Raw genomic sequence first — 19,115 nt, 5'->3', positions numbered from 1 at the left:
CCTATTCTCTTAATGAGTAATGGGCGTAACGTTCAATAAACCAATCAGAGTGTCATCTCCCATTCCCTTTAAGAGCGAGATGCACTCGCGCAATGGCGGATTGCTATTTACATGGCGGAATTTGTTGGCGGAAAAGCTGAACGCTTTCAAGTGAAGAAACCGATCTGCTCGTGCGCGAAGTTAAACGTTTAGTTAGAAGTTAAACGAAGTTACATTTTTATATTTATGTAGCCTACACAATAATATTCTTTTACACTGTAATCCTTTTTTTTTTTTTTTAATATTTGGCATGTTTGTGTGATGCGCATCCCTGTGTGTAATAAGCAAAGTCAACGCGCACTGTGGACGCGCCCAGAGGCGCAGTTTCTACCAACGCGATAACAAAAAAATATTGCGCCATTGACTTTAGACTTTAGACCAGGTTTGAGTTGGTCTATGGCGCAGTCTATTTTCAGCTCCTTAAAATAGCAATGCGCCGGCAATGCGCCCGAACACACCTCTTTTTTAGACCAGCACGCCCATGGGCGCACTAACTGGCGCAAATGCATTTACTAATTTAAGGAATGGGAAAACGCGAACGGTGCCAGACGCAAACTAGCAAAGACACTTGCGCTGCGCCTTGCGTCACATTGCTCGGGGTGTATTATAGGGCCCATTATGTTTAGTTTAAAAAATACATATCAATTTTTAGATTTGCCAAAGTGATATTAAATTATCAGTATTTTTACAAATTAACCTTGTTAGCTCAGTGAACTCAGTAAGTTTTAAATGACAGCAAAGATAATCTAAAAGTAAAAATAGGAAGCATAATTAAAAAAAGGCAATTAATAGCCAATATATATTCAATATCGACTGTGTCTAATAAATTAAATCAGTTTTATCCGTTAACCAATATGGTACTGATGTTTTGTGCATCCTTGGGAAATAGCCTCACATTTACCATTCCAGAATTTTCCTGCTGTTTTCTTAAGTGAAATTAGACTGCTACTTTTAGGTAATGAACTTAAACTGAAGTGAGACAACAGAAACACTTTACCACACAAATTATCACAAATTAATGTTAACACAATTTGTTAATTCATTGCTATTAGCTGATTTAATGATTCAACTCAGTGTTAAAATTAATTCATTGCTTCTTGCCAAGTCTAATTTAGCTTTATTTTTGGCCCTAGTTATTAGCCAATCAACTCGCAGACCACTTGAAATCCTTCACGGGCCACAGTTTTTTAAGAACCACTGCTTTTGCTGATTTACAGATCATTGATAAAAGAAACTCAATCGCCCTTGAAAGGTAGCATGCTTGTGTCTGATCTAGACATGTTTATCTAATATTTTCCTTCATTACCATACTTGATTCAGTTACCATAGCTGGTTTGCTGTGCATTAGATTTTCCTAGACAGAATGAGTCTTTATGATCAGATGAGAAAACATCATGTTGTTACCTAAAAATGGCCCTCCATACATATTCAGTAGCAGCATAGACTCCTTCGCTAATGAGTGTTGTTGAAGTCCCTGCGGCCAAAACTACGTCAGTTTGCACCAGCAAATAGGGATTAGATTGTGGCTAGGTGTAGTCACGAAATCTTTTAGTTTTAAGATTTGTGCAAAGTCTTTGTATGAACGTGTAATCAAGCCTTACTCTGCTTTATTGATTGGTTGTCTCAACTTAAGATCTGTGGATCAATGAAGAGGAAGAGGGACTCAAAGAAATGTTTGCACTCCCTCTGCTGGACAGACAGTTAGTAATGATTGTATTGTAATAATCTAACTTAAATCATTCTCAGATTCACTCTGCTGTAAAGTGATGCTGTTGAAACTTCTCATATGATCTCATGACCCTCTTTTCTGCTTTGCAGTGGGGCGTCTCCTCATTGAATTCAGCTCACAGATAACCCTCGAGCGGGTGCAAAGAGAGAACCCTAATGTGACAGAAGGGGGAAAATACACTCCTTCTGATTGCCGGCCGAAACAAAAGGTGGCCATCATCATCCCATTCAGGCACAGAGACAACCACCTGAAATACTGGCTTCACTACCTGCACCCAGTCCTGCGCAGACAGAAGATCGACTATGGGATCTATATCATCAACCAGGTTAGTGTGTGTGTATGTGTGTTTGTGTAGGACACTGGAGCTTTTGACGTAGACCTGAATCCATATGATCCCTCTATGTCAACACAGGGGTAACACACTGATCCAACAAAAGCTGACGAAGTGTCTGTTGCCATTGGGTGGCGTCTGTCAGTGCAGTGTGAATTGGCCTATAGAATACTAAATGAACTGCTTTTGTGTAGAAATAGCTAATTCATTAATATATTGACTTTTTTTTGTTTGCTAATCTTCGACAGATTTGCTATCAGATATCTGTTTTGTTGTTTGGAACTCATATATTTGGTTATATATTATATACAGGGCTTGACATTAACAAATAGATTTCAGCTGTGGCAGGTAAGACAGCCACTCCCACTAGCCACTTTGGCGGGTTGAATATAATTTCAGTTTACAGCCAAATGATCGTCGAAGATCGTCGTAGCACAAAATTACAATCCATTCACACAATTTGTTATTTACGTGGAGTTAGCGAAGGAGGGATAGGCGGAATTGCGCTGAATGACACACAACAAAAGCACTCTCTCGCGTGCGCGATCAGTTCTCCTCACGCCTGAATAGTAAAATACATGTGCACACAGATGTCTAAATGTCCATTGTGTGGAGTATCTCGCGTGAATACAGTCGGTTATGGCTTAAGTGGACGTAAACAGGTGGGTAATAACTGGATATGCGTCAGTTACGTCCATGCATTCAGCAGCCCAATTAAATAGGCCTACCTTTCTGTCATTAATGTTAATCAAACAACAAAAGATGTTAAATGTAGGCTATATGTTAAATAAACCTACTGTATCTGAAAAAAGATTATTTTTAATGTACTATTGTTTTTGTAATTTGCTTCTTTGTTCTTTTATATAGCCTAACACAAATAAGTTATACAATTTCTCATATTAGCCCATGCTCATATTGTCCACCTCTTGCCCACCTGTAGGCTACATACCAGCTGATATACAATGTAGTCTTGATTTGGGAGGTCAGTCTGCATTTAAAAGTTTGAAAGGGTTTTAAATCTTCTAAATCAAGTAAAATGACTCAAAATAAAGTAATTTAAGCATAACAAAGTCAACTTTAATCATATAAAATGTAATTTACCAACATCAAAATTGTGGCCAGTGAAAATGCTGAGTGGCTAGTAACTTTGGAAAACCACTAGCCACAGTGGCTGGTAAGCAAAAAAGTTAATGTCAAGCCCTGATTATATATATTTGTATGTAACAGAGGCCAGCAGTGAGAGTTGTGCAGGTAAACCTCACTCACTTGATCTCAAGAGGCGCACTAGCGACTGACGTTAGAGACTGTGGTCTTTAGCGTCCTTGTTAGTGCACCCGCCTCTCATGGCAGGGACCTGGGTTCGAGGCCTGCACGGAGCGGGGAAGGGCTGCCCCCTAATATTCAACTAATCGTTAGTTGACTAGAAGAGCCTTAGTCAACCAAAAATTGTATTAGTCTGTTAGCCGCAGAAAAAAATCCCCTTGTGGCAAAGTCACACAGTCCGTGAGGGACAGATCATTAACGGCTGTGTGTCGGGGAGGAAACCCTATCATCCATCGACCTCAAATATGGCTTATAATTTGAAAAATGTAAGTAGTAGCAACTTTATATGGCCGCTCTATTATTAGGCGCATATTGTTTGTGCGGAGTGTGGAAGCTGAAGTATTAGCGCGCTTAGCCCGTGTGTCCACCAAAGCATTTTTTTCTGAGGCTAGCGTATTTTCACAATTGTTTTCAGTTGTTTTCAGCTGGCTTAAAATGCTTTGGTGGACACATGGCCTTACTGCAAGACATGGAGGCGCCGGCGCGATCATTTGCATTTTTACCTGATAACAGCAGAAACAACTTTTCATTTTTGTAACATTAACAACAGTAACAATAAGGGTAATACATCATTCAAAACTGTAAAGAAAACATTGTGCCTTGGTAGAATAACAAAAACAAACTGGATCTGCTTTCTGCCGTCTCGGTCTCTGTGAATTTGATCGTGTCAAAAAATAAACCAAGACTCAGTGTACACTTGCCTCACAGACATGAGAAATATCTTGAAATGTCAAGCGATTGTCAACCAATTCAAGCGGAAAACAAATATTCTCAGTTTATGTAATCCGTATGAAATGTGCATATCGACACGTCCACTACTGTGGAGATGACGAGTCAGCATCATCGACTTAATCTCTGCAACCAAAAACACAGAAAACATTATCAATATTTTATTAAAATGTTTAGACAGTCTCCTTGCTTTTTTCATGACACATTCACAATCGTTACATTTTGCCGGTGCGCTATGGCAAGCTTTATGCGTGCGCTTGAGCGCTGATTAGGCTATGTATTATATATGGGCAATTAAAGGCTCATTATTATGATTTATATGGCTTATTAATATACACGTGTGATTAGTCGGCTAATCGCTTAAATGAACGACTACTAGTTGACTAGAAAAATCTTTAGTCGAGGGCAGCCCTAGAGCAGGGCGAGTAGGACCTGAGGGGTTACATATATTTGCTTATTTACATTTGGCAGCTTTTTTCCAATGATGCAGACATGGCAGTTAATTTTCTCCTCCAACATCTTGGAAAATACTACAAGAAAAGCGATCTGTGGGGGTAGGGGAAGATAGTTAGGATTGAACTCTGATTTGGACCAAGCAATCGAACCATTTGTGAAAACAGCTGGAAGCATTGCTTCTCTTCCACCTCCCCCTCTTTCATCAGTCTGTTGTTCTGTGTGTGGAGTGACCCTGGAGGGGCGGCAGAGATGTTCAAGGCCATGAGAAATCATTAGCCTGCTTGCCACACTGTTGTCTGCCTAGGCCTGTGTTGTTTGGGTTAATGAGTGCAATCAAAAGTTTGCAGCTATCCATCTTCAAAGTTTGCAGAGTAATGATGTGACCTGTCGAGCGGTGAGCGCTGAGAGATCTATCTGTGGAGTAACAAATAAGGGCGAAGAGTCTGTAATGGATGGAGCATCAGCTGAACTCTGGGCTGAGGTTACCTTCCCTTTCTTCGAGCCATCGCATCACTAAATGCAGGTCAAATATGTGACAGATTGATTTTCATCTGCACATTTTGACCTTTTTTATCTCCAAGATTTAAAACCACTGAACAGGGACATAAAACTAGTCCGTTTTTTAGTGCGGTCTTTAGTATCCGTGTGACAGTTGGCGTTGTTTTAAAATGCAAAGCATTTGGATCTTCCTCAGGCTCAGGCTCGATCACAGACAACTATAAAATGAATCGATTTAGCTGGTGTTGTCAATTGATTACAAATTTTAATTGAATTAATTACAGGATATGCTGATTAGTCGATTAAATTATTCATGATTAACAGCATAAATCAGTATTTGCTGAGAAAAGACCTCAGATGAACACTAGTGTAAACTAATTGACTGCTATTTGACTATAGCAGAATATTAAAAAATGATGTCAGTATGTTTTATACATACAATTGGACATTCAGTAAAAGTAAAAAGGCAGATTTTTTTTATAACATAAATGTCTTTATTGTCAGTTTTTTTGTTTGTTTAGTACATCCTTGGATGCAATGCAATGGCTAATTCTCTTTAGCCATTGCTTTGCATATTTTTTCAGCATCTCCTGATATGAGCATTAAGTTAAAAACAGTTTACAACTGTTTTAACATTTGTAAACTCCTTTCATTTGTTCTCCATTTCAAAAGTTGTATCTGTATCTGTTTTGATCATATATTTTGGAATCTAAAGTCATGATTATGCTCAGAATTTTTCAAGTTTTTAGAATTATGCATGTATGTTTTTGATTTATGCACATGTTATTTTTGACAGTCTTTTTATTCCGTACATTTTTAAATTAAGAATGAGTTGTGTCTGAATATCTTGCTCATTCTGGTGAGGTTTGAAGAGACAAATTGCCTGTAGCTGCAGTTGGATTTTGGGTGACATAAAGGTTGTAAATAAATTTCTTCAATGGTGCTTATCCACATTTGAACTCATTGAAGTCTTTGAAGTCCATCTCATATCACACAAATCTCCTCTTCTGACTCAACACTTGTTAGTAAACTCAAGCCTTCAGAGACACCCTAAAAAAACGTATGCCAACATTCATGTTTGCGCGTCTGTTTTGTTTCCTCAAGCAGTGCTGTCAAATTGAGTTGAGGGGTCTCATCAAAAATGTAAAATGTGTAGCTAATTATTTGCGCTGTCAGAGCTGAGCAGTGAGGTACACACAACATATGCACATACACGCTCAATTGTGACATTATGCACTCTGCGTTTTCATTACGCAAGCAGTAACAGTACATTTCCGTGCTCAGCTCAGTATAACTGAACAAAATGAGCTGAAGGCCAGTGTTTTGCTCTTTCCTCAGAAAAAGATGTTTGCTAAATGAGTGCATTTCTGTACATTGGAGTAGCTGGTACATCCAGTACCGGTTTACCTACCATTAGTTGACAAAGACAACAGGACCCTCTCAATTTCAAAAGCACTACATATGTTATGTAACAAAAGTGTGTGTCTCTCCAGTTTGTGGGTTTAACCGTTTTGATATAAAGTGCAGTTTAGAAATGTTCTTCAATATGTCGATCGTCATTATCCATAAATCTGTAACGATACACAAAACTGACTGTTCGGTATGTGCCTCGGTTTTGAAGTCACGGTTCGGTTTGGTACGGTTCGGTATAGCAGGGGGAGAAAACTAAACAATTACAAGTCACATTTATCCCAGTTTCCCCCCCATTTTCAACTTTTCCTTTCTATAAAAAAGTTTTATTTTATTTTCTCATATTGTATCAAGCAGACAAAACCATACTTTTCATCAAAAAAAATGAAAATTCTGTCATCATTTACTCAACTCTTACGTCGTTCCACTCCTGTATGACAACAACACAAGATATTTTGAAACTCAGGGATGTCAAAACATCATTGGAACCCTTTGACTTAAACAGTTTTCTAAAATACTTTCTTTTGTGTTCCACATAACAAAGTCATACAAGTTTGGAACAACATGCGGGTCAGTAAATGATGACAGAATTTTTCGGTGAACTATCCCTAAGGTTGTCAAATTCTGCTCTAGATGATGTAATGATGTTTAAAAAACAGACCATTTTCACAGAAACGTGCAGTTCATGAAAAAAGTATAAAATCACAACTTTATGAAAATCTGCTTTCATTAAATTCCCCAGGCACTGCATTTTAATGACAATCCTCCTTTTTATCACATTATTACAAAATTGCTTTTTTATTATTATTACTGAACAAATTGTGTCTCTGTCTTTAAATGAATTCAATTATAATTAAAAGTTCCTTAAGGATATAAAAAATATCTCTGCTAATGCTGTAAACTATATAGGGAGCCCTTACTTGCACATTACTATAATATTAAAGGTTCAGAGCCCAAACTATTAACCTAAATTCAGTTGCTAATTATTTTTAAATATAATAAACACTCAAATAACAAATTGTATGCAAACTTATAAACTGCATATAAGGCAGTTTTTGCATTAACATCTAAATCTAATAAATTATATAAAATTATGTTTTTATTCCAATTTGTTGTTGAAATATAATCATTTCAACAACAAGTATAAGTATAATCATACTTTAAAAAAATTAAGATATCTAACAAGTTAAGTAAAATATAATGAATATATAGGCTAATATATTGCATATATTTAGCGAAAGAGTTTCACATTTCTCTGGCAAACTAACAAGCTGTGGACTTGCCTGAGGGAAATGCAGTGTTTACAAGCTGTTTTATTGATGTCTTTTGACTGATTGAGTGATTACCCAAGATATTATATGTTTCAGTAAGTTGTATTGTCTCTTTCAACATACCTTCTGATGTTCATTCATGTTTATTCTGTAACTAGTATTAAAGAGGAAGAGATGATCACGTTCTCTCGCGCTCCACACTGCCGCTTGAACTGAGGCGTCTATACAGAGATCTGTCACGATACATCAAAGAGTGTCAAAACTGGATTTTTTGTTTGAATTTTGTGATAAAATGGACAGAATTTGAAAGATGACACTTTGTTTCTTATTGAAAGTAACAAAACGTGTTAGGCTACAACGCTGTATTCGTACTGTAGATCCAATGGGCCAGGGCTGGGCAGGGCAGCAGGGGGCGGGGCGCGTTCGGTATGCCATGAGAGTATCGCGGTACGTAGCGTGGATGGTGTATCCCGTTTTTTTGGTTCGGTTTAAATATCGTTACACCCTATCTGTTATAATATAACACAATACATGATACTTTGAAATATAGATTTATAAAAATACAAATGCAGGTCACTATTCAAGCTGAAGAAAGTACTTTTTCTGGCAATTTATATCAGGTTTAATTTACCTAAATAAAATGAAAAGAAAATTAAATTAAATATGCAAAGTCTGCTGCAGAATGTCCAATGTCCAATTCCACAGGCTTTTCTTATCATCTTGTTGCTAAATTGCTTGTATTTTTTATTTTTTTATTTTTTGCTTCATTTTACATGTAAAAAAAATGTTTTGGCCTGTTTGCCATTATAAAATTACCTATATTTGTGACCTGATCCAGCAAAATGAGTCACAGTGACCCAAATTTCAAAATTGAGATTTTGGTATCAATGGAAAGATGAGACAATAAGACAATGAGACAATTTAGTCAAAGTCATACCTTGAATGGTTTTAAAGATATACCCATTTGAATTATGGTCGTCTGCCCTCTTTTTCCAATTGAATACCTGAGAAAATCGCTTTTAAAGATTTTTGCCTGTTTTTTTGTTGATATCTTTCAAAATCCATTGCATTTAAAGGGATAAACTATTTATTTTACAGCTTAATTTGACCAAAGACATTTTTTTATATATATATAAATGCTATTAAACCAGGCTGAAGCTCAAATTATTTTAAAGTATTTATTTGAATTAATTAATTAATTCATGGCCAAAGGAGTTCCTTTAAAAGGCTCATGGGAAAAGAAGTATACCCGGGCCTTAACCGCTCTAAATTGTAATGGACTGGAGCTCACATCGGGAGAAATGGGAACACGGGGGCACCACGATGCGACCGCAAAGGGCACTTTCACTTTCACGATCAAAGTGCATGCCACTGATAAGCATTGTAAATGCATTATTACAGTATACACATACCAATTAAACGCGCAGGTCTCCTCTCGTGCGTCCCCCTCACTGGACTTTCGTTTCGCTTTCATATATCTCTTTTATAGATGCCATCAATGCTTTTACCTTTCTAGATGTAATTACCGAAATCAAAACAGTCCATAAACTATAAATCCTCACGAAAACTTCAGTCTGAAGGACTGTCTGAAGCGCTAGTCTGACAGGAGGATGGCTGGAAAAATCGTGTGCCTGTCAGTCGAAACGGTAAAACCATGTCAAATTTAATATCCATTTAAATACCTTTACTCAATTATCTGGACTACGAAACTCTGGGAGATTATTTTTGAAAGTCTGTTCTTTGAAATTAGCTTAAAAAAAAAAATCAATTTTTTTCATTGTTTTTCCACATTATCGGCCCATATCTTAAAATAGAACGTTGCGACTTCCGACTCATTTCGCCAGAGCGGGTCACATTTATCCCAGTTTCCCCCCCATTTTCAACTTTTCCTTTCTATAAAAAAGTTTTATTTTATTTTCTCATATTGTATCAAGCAGACAAAACCATACTTTTCATCAAAAAAAATGAAAATTCTGTCATCATTTACTCAACTCTTACGTCGTTCCACTCCTGTATGACAACAACACAAGATATTTTGAAACTCAGGGATGTCAAAACATCATTGGAACCCTTTGACTTAAACAGTTTTCTAAAATACTTTCTTTTGTGTTCCACATAACAAAGTCATACAAGTTTGGAACAACATGCGGGTCAGTAAATGATGACAGAATTTTTCGGTGAACTATCCCTAAGGTTGTCAAATTCTGCTCTAGATGATGTAATGATGTTTAAAAAACAGACCATTTTCACAGAAACGTGCAGTTCATGAAAAAAGTATAAAATCACAACTTTATGAAAATCTGCTTTCATTAAATTCCCCAGGCACTGCATTTTAATGACAATCCTCCTTTTTATCACATTATTACAGAATTGGAAGTGCATAGAAACCTTTATTTCTTTTTTCTCGATCTGGAGTCAGAGCTTATAAAATACGGTCTCATTAGATTGAAGTGAAAAATAATGAGCATTATTTTAAAAGTGCCCTCTATGACAATAGATTTCTCCTTTCAAACATTCACATGTTCACAAACGATTTGCATTACTGCAGGAAAGCTGCCCTGCTGACTCTTTTGTTTAAGCAGCGATGGTCACAGATCAGTGACTCTTATGAGGACGATTCATCATTGCTGTGACCTCTGCTGCTTGCTGTCCAACTGAAATAGTTTGAATCTCGCTGGATCTCATCCAGTAAACGCAAAGGACAGACGCTGAGTTCAGCCAGGTTTTCTTTAAAAGGTTTGCACACTGACTATGTCGAGTCATTCCTCATCAGTATCACGCACAAGAAAACACACTGTATAATGTGAACACAACAGAAAGTGACAGGTGCTGAAAAAATAAAAACCATTTAAGGCAGGTCAATAAGGACTCTCTCTCGTCTCACTCTCCCTCCCTGTTTGTCTTTTCCTCTTCCACTCTCACACTTTCTGCAGGATGACAGTTGGGAGTACTTCATGTATCGTGCTCACTGGAGTGTTTAATGATTTTAAGTGAGGCTGCTTTACCCAGGACTGGGGGGAGATGTGCTAATTCTTCAGATATTTGGGCTGCCGGATAAATGCTGTCGTGTCCCAAGAGTGTTGTAATGTTGGCTTTGGAATGGTGAACCGGTCGGATAGCCCTCTTTTTTACCTCAGTTCTTCTCACGTCTGTCCACTTCAGGAGGTTTGACACATTCTGGCTTAACAAGTTAAATACTGATAGGTTTATTTTTTGTGTATAAAGCAGGTTTTAATGATACATGAAAGCCAAAGTTAGTTTGGTGAGGATATTGTGTTCTGAGGTACTGTTGGGATTCACCAACCGACTGTTGATTAGTGAGTATGACTAGTTCAGTTACATTAAACACATCCGGTGGTTCTCAGTTGGTGAGAAATGTCAAAAAACTCAAATGCAATTCTAAAAGTTAAAAAAAATAAAGTCTGTACAACCTGTCAAATGGTGTTTGCATGTGTCACCTTGTAGAAGATTATTTTAATCAGGAATATTTTATAGATGAAGTAAAAAAGTGTTGTTAGACAAACTCTGTCAGAAAAGTTGTGTCTCTGACTCATTGTCTATAAAGCAAAGCTTCCTCAGCAGCACAATTACGTTGTACTTTAGATCACCTGTGGGGAGCAATGTTCCCATTGTTAGCATAATCCTTACAACTCTTTTGTCTGAACTCTTAGCAATTTTGTGCAATTAAAGATGTGTATACATCTTAAATTATAGATATTTTTCCTTTTTTGAATATCTGTCAGCTACCATATTGAACCTGCATGCTATTTTGCTTTTTATTTTTTAGACATTTGCCTGTACAGATGGAGTTTTTCTTATTTTATGGCTTTTTTGTTTTTGAACACAGCAGTGTGTGCTGTGTTTACACCCACTTAGAAAAGTCTGAAAAGTTTACTTATACTTTACTTTTACTTAAGTAGAAAGGGTTCACTTAAAGGGGACCTATTATGCAAAATTAACTTTTATGAGGTGTTTGAACACAGATGCAAAAATCCACCCACTCCTTTTTTATAATACCCATAAATCATAAACAGTTTCTCCTAACAAGCTGATTTCCCCCACTCTTGCTGCTCATGACTGGCAACGGAATCTGCCCTATTAGCTTAGCTCCTCTCCTGAGTGAGCTGTACACAGTCCGCCATGTTTATCTCCTCTCCAGAGCATAACAGCTGCATTCATGTAAGAAATACATTCTTATTAAAGCTACTAAAGTTATTCAGTCAAGAGCAGTGAGTGATTTTCTGTTTTTCTTTTGTTGTTTGGTTCATATTAACATCATATACAGCAGTAGATACTTTCTGTGCGTGTGCTTCGGATGTGTGCGCTCAAAAAAACATGTATCAGAAGTTTAAACTGTTTAAACGTATGTAAATAATTAACTTTCATGATGACGAAGAACTGCAATGTCATGTGAACGTGGCCACGATAGAGATGATAATCAAAACCAAACAGATGTTTTGTTAGTTTTTAGCAGATTATCTGAGGCGCGAGTTGTAGAGGCTCCGCCCTCTTCTGGATAGGAGGCAGGGAGCAGCTGCTCATTTGCATTTAAAGACACATGCACGAAAACAGCATGTTTTTCCTTATACTCAAAAATGAGCATTTACAACATGATATAATAAATTAACTGTGGGGTATTTTGAGCTGAAACCTCACAGATACATTCTGGGGACACCTGAGAGTTATATTACATCTTGTAAAAAGGGGCATTATAGATCCCCTTTAAGACTAACTGGTCATTCAGACACTGATTAATCGATTGCTCAAGTATAGACCCCTTAAAAGTTTGTAAACATTGTAACGTTTCCTGGTGGGCGGGGCTTAGCTGGAGGCAAAAAGAGACGCTGGACTCAATGTTGACAAGCGTAAGCTAGCATGTTTTAGGAGGGATTTATTAAACATAGATGCAGAAGAAGGTTCAGAACTGTCCGAATATGGACAGACTGTCCGAATATGTACAGTCACTGACTCTTAAGTTAAGTTTTGGATATTTCCTAGACAACATATGAATTACTTTCGGGTGGTTCGGGGAATTTTGTCAATTCACAACGGTAAGCTTGTAATAATGTTTTATAATAAGAGCGACATGGTGGATTTCCGAGGGAAATTTGAGCATGCAGCAGTTCCTCTGTGCGTCATTACGTCACGTCCGTAAACAGAAAGGAAGGAGTTCAGGCTAGTCGGTTTTATCATGTGAGGATGCTGCTGGTAGCGGATCATTTATAGCCTTTTCTCACAGCAGCTGAAATAATTAAACTTATCATTTTGATGGCGGATTGTAATCCAGAAAGGTCAATCATCAGTGACAACTGGAGATTCACCCGTAATCAAAAAGCAAAAGTCTTTGGACTGTGGAGTGACTACAGAAATTGAAATCTACAGGTAACGCTAATATACACAGTCATAGTAATGCTGATGTTGTTAACATTAACGATTTGAGAACGAAGTATAACAGTAATAATAATTTGCACAGTTTGGCATGATCCGAGCTAAGCGATCGTTAGATTTAATCATCATTGGCAGCGCATTTTATTGTTGGCCTAATGCTTTTTTCCTCAGTTGGTCAGAACAAAAGTGGCAGACGTTACTTACTTGTTCAGATGATATTTTCCAGTGAAAATTCTTATATTGGTCATACTTTCAAGACGTAGAATCTGTGATTCTGAAGTACAGTATCCACACCGGTGTGGTGACTGACAGCAAGCATTAGATTCATCCGCGCTGACGAGCTGTGCTGAGCCACAACGCACGTACAGATAACTGTTCCGCATATGACTGCAATCGCATGTTTCAAACAAGAGATGGCGACAAAGAGGAAAAATCGCGGACTGCAGCTTTAAATATATTAGAAACCAGTTATTTTTAATTGTAATAATATTTTGCAATATTACAGGTTTTGACTTTGACTGTTTTTAAATCAAATTACTCCAGTCTTCAGTGTCACATGATGCTTCAGACATCATTCTAAAATAAACATTTATTATTATCTATGCTGAATAAAGCACAAACTTTTGTGCGGTAGTGTATATATTTATAGATGGATATCAGTCTTCTGAATGCAGCTTCATGTTGACCTTAAACAAATGCATGTGTTAATGTTTATTTCCCACAGTATCTTCCATACATACAGGGCATGACTCTCATTATTCAGTCTCAAAATCGTTCCTCTTGAATGTAATAAATACTCTTGCCTGCCTGTTCTTTCTCAACCTTCAGACATCCTCCAACTCTCTTTCACCACACACGGGGCGCCTCTAGCCGCCTCCTCTTGCTTCACAAGCTGATTGTTGCCATGTCTGGTTATGATAGCGCTGTGCGGGGAAGGACGAGGACTGTGTCTCGGTAGGGGCTGCCAGGGACACAGGCCAATGTTTCCCTTCCTCCCATCATGCAGATCGTGTTCACTGGACAACTTCCCAGATGCACAGAACAAACTAATATGCAGACTGTAAACCTGTACTCACTAATACAGCACGATGGGCTTCAGTTCTGCAGAGCATGATACTATAGAGTGCATCGAGATGTGTTAGCATTACAGATGTCCATGTACATATTAGCCTCATTGAGCCCTCAATTACATTTTACCTCATGTTTCTTGTATCTACAAGAACATTTCAAGTCTGTTTTAATGATAATATTATGCTAATATTTCCTTCATAATGTATGAGATTCAAGCTTTGATATGTATTATGCAAGATGACCAGCCTGTCAGATGTACTTACCAAATCTTCAGTGTAAAAACATGAAACTTTTACAAGGAACTGAATGTGTTAACATGTTAAATACCAAATTATTAAATATATTGACAGTTGTGGTAGGCTGGTATTCTAAGCTAAAATTCTGGAATCGATCCAAACCTCTGCTCTGTGTGTGATATCTGAGATTTTCAACTTCATGTTCTTCAGTTTTGCAGTTAAGACACATGATTGAAAGATCCTGCTTTCATCTGAGGGCACTTGGGGATGCAGGATATTTATGATGTGGTTCTGCCGTCACTGCTGACCTTTAAGATGTCATATCATCGCAGCGGTCTATCAGCGTGTCATTTCCTGTTCTGTTCTTTTTCTCCACCTGTCTGCCTCTTGCTCACGTGGGGATAAATAAGGGATGAGAGTGAATAACAGCCTTGTTTTCATTATTTGTTTGTAGAGGGGGAAGTCAAACTCGGGCAGATTGGATGTTCGAGCCGACAGGGAAACAACCCAACGTGTTATTGCATGTCACTCACTTGGCGACAGCAGGGCTACTTCCTGTTTTGTTTGAGTCATTGTTTTGTGCTGTCTGTGGTTCTGGTGTCGGGGTGAGTGCAGTATTATGTGCTGTCATTCTAATGAGATTAGATACAATTCCTAAGATTTCCACTGAAACGACTGCCAGCTCGGTAGATCCATGAGCAGCGAGAGAGGCGCTTGGTGTGTGCTTGACATAGACGTGTTGTGTCTAATCTTCTGTTGTGATTAGAGTCCAGTTCCCATGGCCACTCCAGATCTCCTACACTCCTACACTGCGCTGTCAGCACTATCTGTTAGCTAGTGTAGGAGACAGGGAATCTATCATCCAATCATTGGTATCTTGTTCGGATTAAGGTAGTCACAATACCAATACTTCAGTGAACATACAGTACTTCTTTAATTAAAAACGTATATTCGGGTCATTGACGAAAGAAGGTTCGAAGGACGAAAAAAACATAATGGAGATATAATTAATTTTGAAGTTTTATTTAGTGTTAACAATGAGATTTTGTGGATTTTATAATCAATTAACTCTGCTTTTGTCATTTTTTACAAGATGGGTACAAAATTTGTAAAAAAAAACAAAAAAAACATTCGGTTTAACCAAAATTTCAGTTTTACCGAATTACACTTTTGGTTATACCGAATGATGACAATCAAACATTTTATATTTAGTACAAGTTTTTAAAATATTGCAACATTTTCCATGTTTTATAGCGGTTGTACCGAATGACCTAATGTTTCGGGACATGCGTATGAGCGAGCGAGTGAGAGAGTTAGTTAGTTAGTTAGTTAGTTAGTTAGTTAAGAGAGAGTTAGTTACTTTGTTTCATGACCATGTGGTCCTTTGCAGGTGTTTGAATGATGTCACATCCTGTCACATGATACTTACCGCATGACTTGATCCATAATGGTCCCTTTATATTGGTTACTCCGAATGACATCAATGAAATTGATTTTTTCCGGACATTCTTTCTCATAACAAAGCAACAACTTCACATAATTTTAATACCATTTTGCACTATGTTGATATATGATGTTTTAAAATCATGCCAGAATAAAAAATATATACATTTATTACATTTTAAGATATTTTAATCACTAATGAAATGACTGTATTGGCCTTTGGACGGTTAAACCGAATGACCTTTTGACTCTTCAAAATCTTTAAAATGCCTTTATATGTAGCAAAATATAATTAAAACCTTTTAGATTCAATAAAAGAGATCTAATTGTACTACCTTACATACTTTGGATGTCATATCTTTGTTTTTTATTATTATTAAGGCCTTTGGACAAAAAATGACCCGTCATGTCATTGACCCATTCAGACATATTACCAATTACAAGCAAAACATATTACATTTAATAGAACCAAAATGGCGTTTTTAGTTATCGAACCTTAATATTATTATTATTATATATTGATCAAAAGTAGCAGTAAAGATGGGTTACACTTTATTTTACAGTTAACATTGTAATTACTCAAATAAGTACTGAGTACTATTAATTAACTACATGTATTTACTATAGAGTTCCAGTTAGGGTTAGGGTTTGGTTTAGGTTTAGTTACTTGTAATTATGCATAATTTACTGTTATTACTGTTGTAAGTACATGTAGTAACATGTAACTACGGCACTGTAAAATAAAGTGTTACCTAAAGATGTTACAAAATATTAAGCAGCACAAATGTTTTTAATATTATCAATAATAAGAAATGTTTTTGGACACCAAATCAGCATACTATAATGGTTTCTGAAGAATCATGTGACACTGAAGTCTAGAATAAGGACTCATCCATCCATCCATCCATCCATCCATCCATCCATCCATCCATCCATCCATCCATCCATCCATCCATCCATCCATCCATCCATCCATCCATCCATCCATCCATCCATCCATCCATCCATCCATCCAATTCAGCTTTGCAGTTCAGCTTTGCAATTAGATGAATGAATTGCATTTATTTAATTTCACATATTTATTTAATTATACATATTTATTCATTTAATTACATATATTTAAAATATAAAAAAAATATCTTAAAATGTAGTCATTTTTTCACAATATTACTATTTTTACACCATTATTTACATATAGTTAATTAGATATCCCAGAGCAGACAAGTAAATAAATACTATAACAATATTTTTATTTACTTATGTATGAACAGATAAATACATGTTTTTATATGTAATTATTTATTTAATTATCTGCTGGCTGCAAAGTTTTTTTCAAATCATCTTTTGAAGATTTGATGCCATTAACCTTGCAGTCTTTGGCAAATCCAGTGGTTATTGCTCCAGTAAGACAGCTGTGTGTCTGTACTTCTGAAATTTGTGTGAGTTATTCAATATGAGTAAATCTTGTCAGCTCAAGAAAGCTATAATATAATAAAATATATTAAAATAGATATTACTATTATACTGTATTTGTAATCAAATAAATACAGCCTTGATGAGCATGAGACTTCTTTCAAAACCAAAAAATCTGACCCCAAACAGTTTTTGAACAGTAGTGTGTATGTATATATGTACATACATACTTCAATTACTAAAGCAGTGTATGTTTTTATTATTTATTTATTTATTTTTTTCATTTTCCTGTTAGTATTGTGTGGTTAATAATATTAATGGCATACTGTAATAGATAGTGGCAGTTCTTTTCGGCTGTATTTACCAAATGCACAAATCTGATAATTTATTTGTGCTCTGCCTGTATATGTTCACTAAAAAAAAAACTAAAAAAAACACTTTGTTTACATAATATACATGCATTCGGCTGCTCTTGCTTACAGCTGCATCGCCATGAGCATTCATCACAGGGCTTGTGCTTATACACGTGTGGGTATTTGAAAAGCAGCTGCATGCAGTATAGGTCAAAGAGACTGTACTCTGTACTATCGATCGGAATTACTTATATTCTTACTTTATTTTAGCATCACTTGGTAGTAAAACATCAGTGCTTTTGACATCCCTAATAGGAATAAAAGCAAGCACACTCCCTTGACCACATATTTTACCAAAGGCAGATGAAATCTTCCCTTTTCTAGGAAGAATATCAAACAGGCAAGTCTGCTCTCATTGAATAGCAAATTAAAATGTGTCTTATTTCTTCTTCAAAGATCAGAATACCCAATTTCACACTCTTTTTCTACCTGCTTTATCCATTCAGATGTGCTTCAGGACTGGCTGCGTACAGATTTCTAATAGGTTGTTGCCATTTAGAAAATCTACATAGTTAACTGTCCAGAATTTAAATATTGATCCTGGTTTCCTTTTACTTGCTTTAGTGAAATTGACAGCATTTCCAACTCATCTCTAAGCTAAAAATGATGTCCTAAGACACGAAGCGATCGGTTTGTGCGAGAAACCGAACAGTATTTATATCATTTTTTACCTCTAATACACCACTATTTCCAACTGCGTTCAGCACTCGCTTAGTGAGATCTGATCGCGCTCTGACAACGGAAGTAATGTCTAGCACTCATTGAAATATAAGCGCGAGACATCATTGCCGTTGTCATCATTTGTGTTCTACTGAAGAAACAAAGTCACCTACATCTTGGATGCCCTGGGGGTAAGCAGATAAACATCAAATTTCATTTTTGGAAGAACTATCCCTTTAAGCTGTCATACAGTAGCTATTCATGCTCTAAATTAGTAACTAAAAGTTAATACTAATCTAATCTGGATATATAAAACCTACTATTTATGGTATATTGTAGATTGGTGTACAAGTGTAGAATTCACCGCTGTTGCCTTTGTGTCAAGAAGCCTTGTGAAATAATATAGAGGGAGAGCATTTAATTTTCTTCTCCCCTGATTCCATTGATTTTTTTTTTTTTTTCCTCCTAGAAGATGTGAGCTCAGACCTATCAAGGTTTATCTCTTTTCTGCTGGTCAAAGAGCCTCACTTGCGATTGTAGGTAGACATGTACTGTATGCACATATACACTTTTTTTTTTCCTTTAAGTGTGCTGGTTACCCACTGAAGTTATCAGGATTTAGTCTGGTCAGCACCTTGATTGGAGACCTCTTGGGAAAAGCTAAAATTACTGCTGTAAGTGTGTTTATTTTGGACCCTGTACACT

General features: G+C 36.7%; 1 protein-coding gene across 1 annotated transcript in view; it reads left to right on the top strand.

Annotated features, from left to right (window-relative positions):
- b4galt2 (UDP-Gal:betaGlcNAc beta 1,4- galactosyltransferase, polypeptide 2) overlaps positions 1-19,115 on the top strand; it is a 161,923-nt gene that overhangs the window by 68,793 nt on the left and 74,015 nt on the right. The window contains exon 3 of the mRNA XM_048163070.1: positions 1,858-2,093. Within this exon, the coding sequence (XP_048019027.1) occupies positions 1,858-2,093 (236 nt within the window). The remainder of the gene's footprint in view (positions 1-1,857; positions 2,094-19,115) is intronic.

Source organism: Megalobrama amblycephala, linkage group LG17 (assembly GCF_018812025.1).
Source record: "Megalobrama amblycephala isolate DHTTF-2021 linkage group LG17, ASM1881202v1, whole genome shotgun sequence".
Classification (NCBI taxonomy): Eukaryota; Metazoa; Chordata; class Actinopteri; order Cypriniformes; family Xenocyprididae; genus Megalobrama; species Megalobrama amblycephala.
Note: the sequence above shows the minus strand (reverse complement) of the source record. Positions and strands in the feature narration are given on the sequence as shown.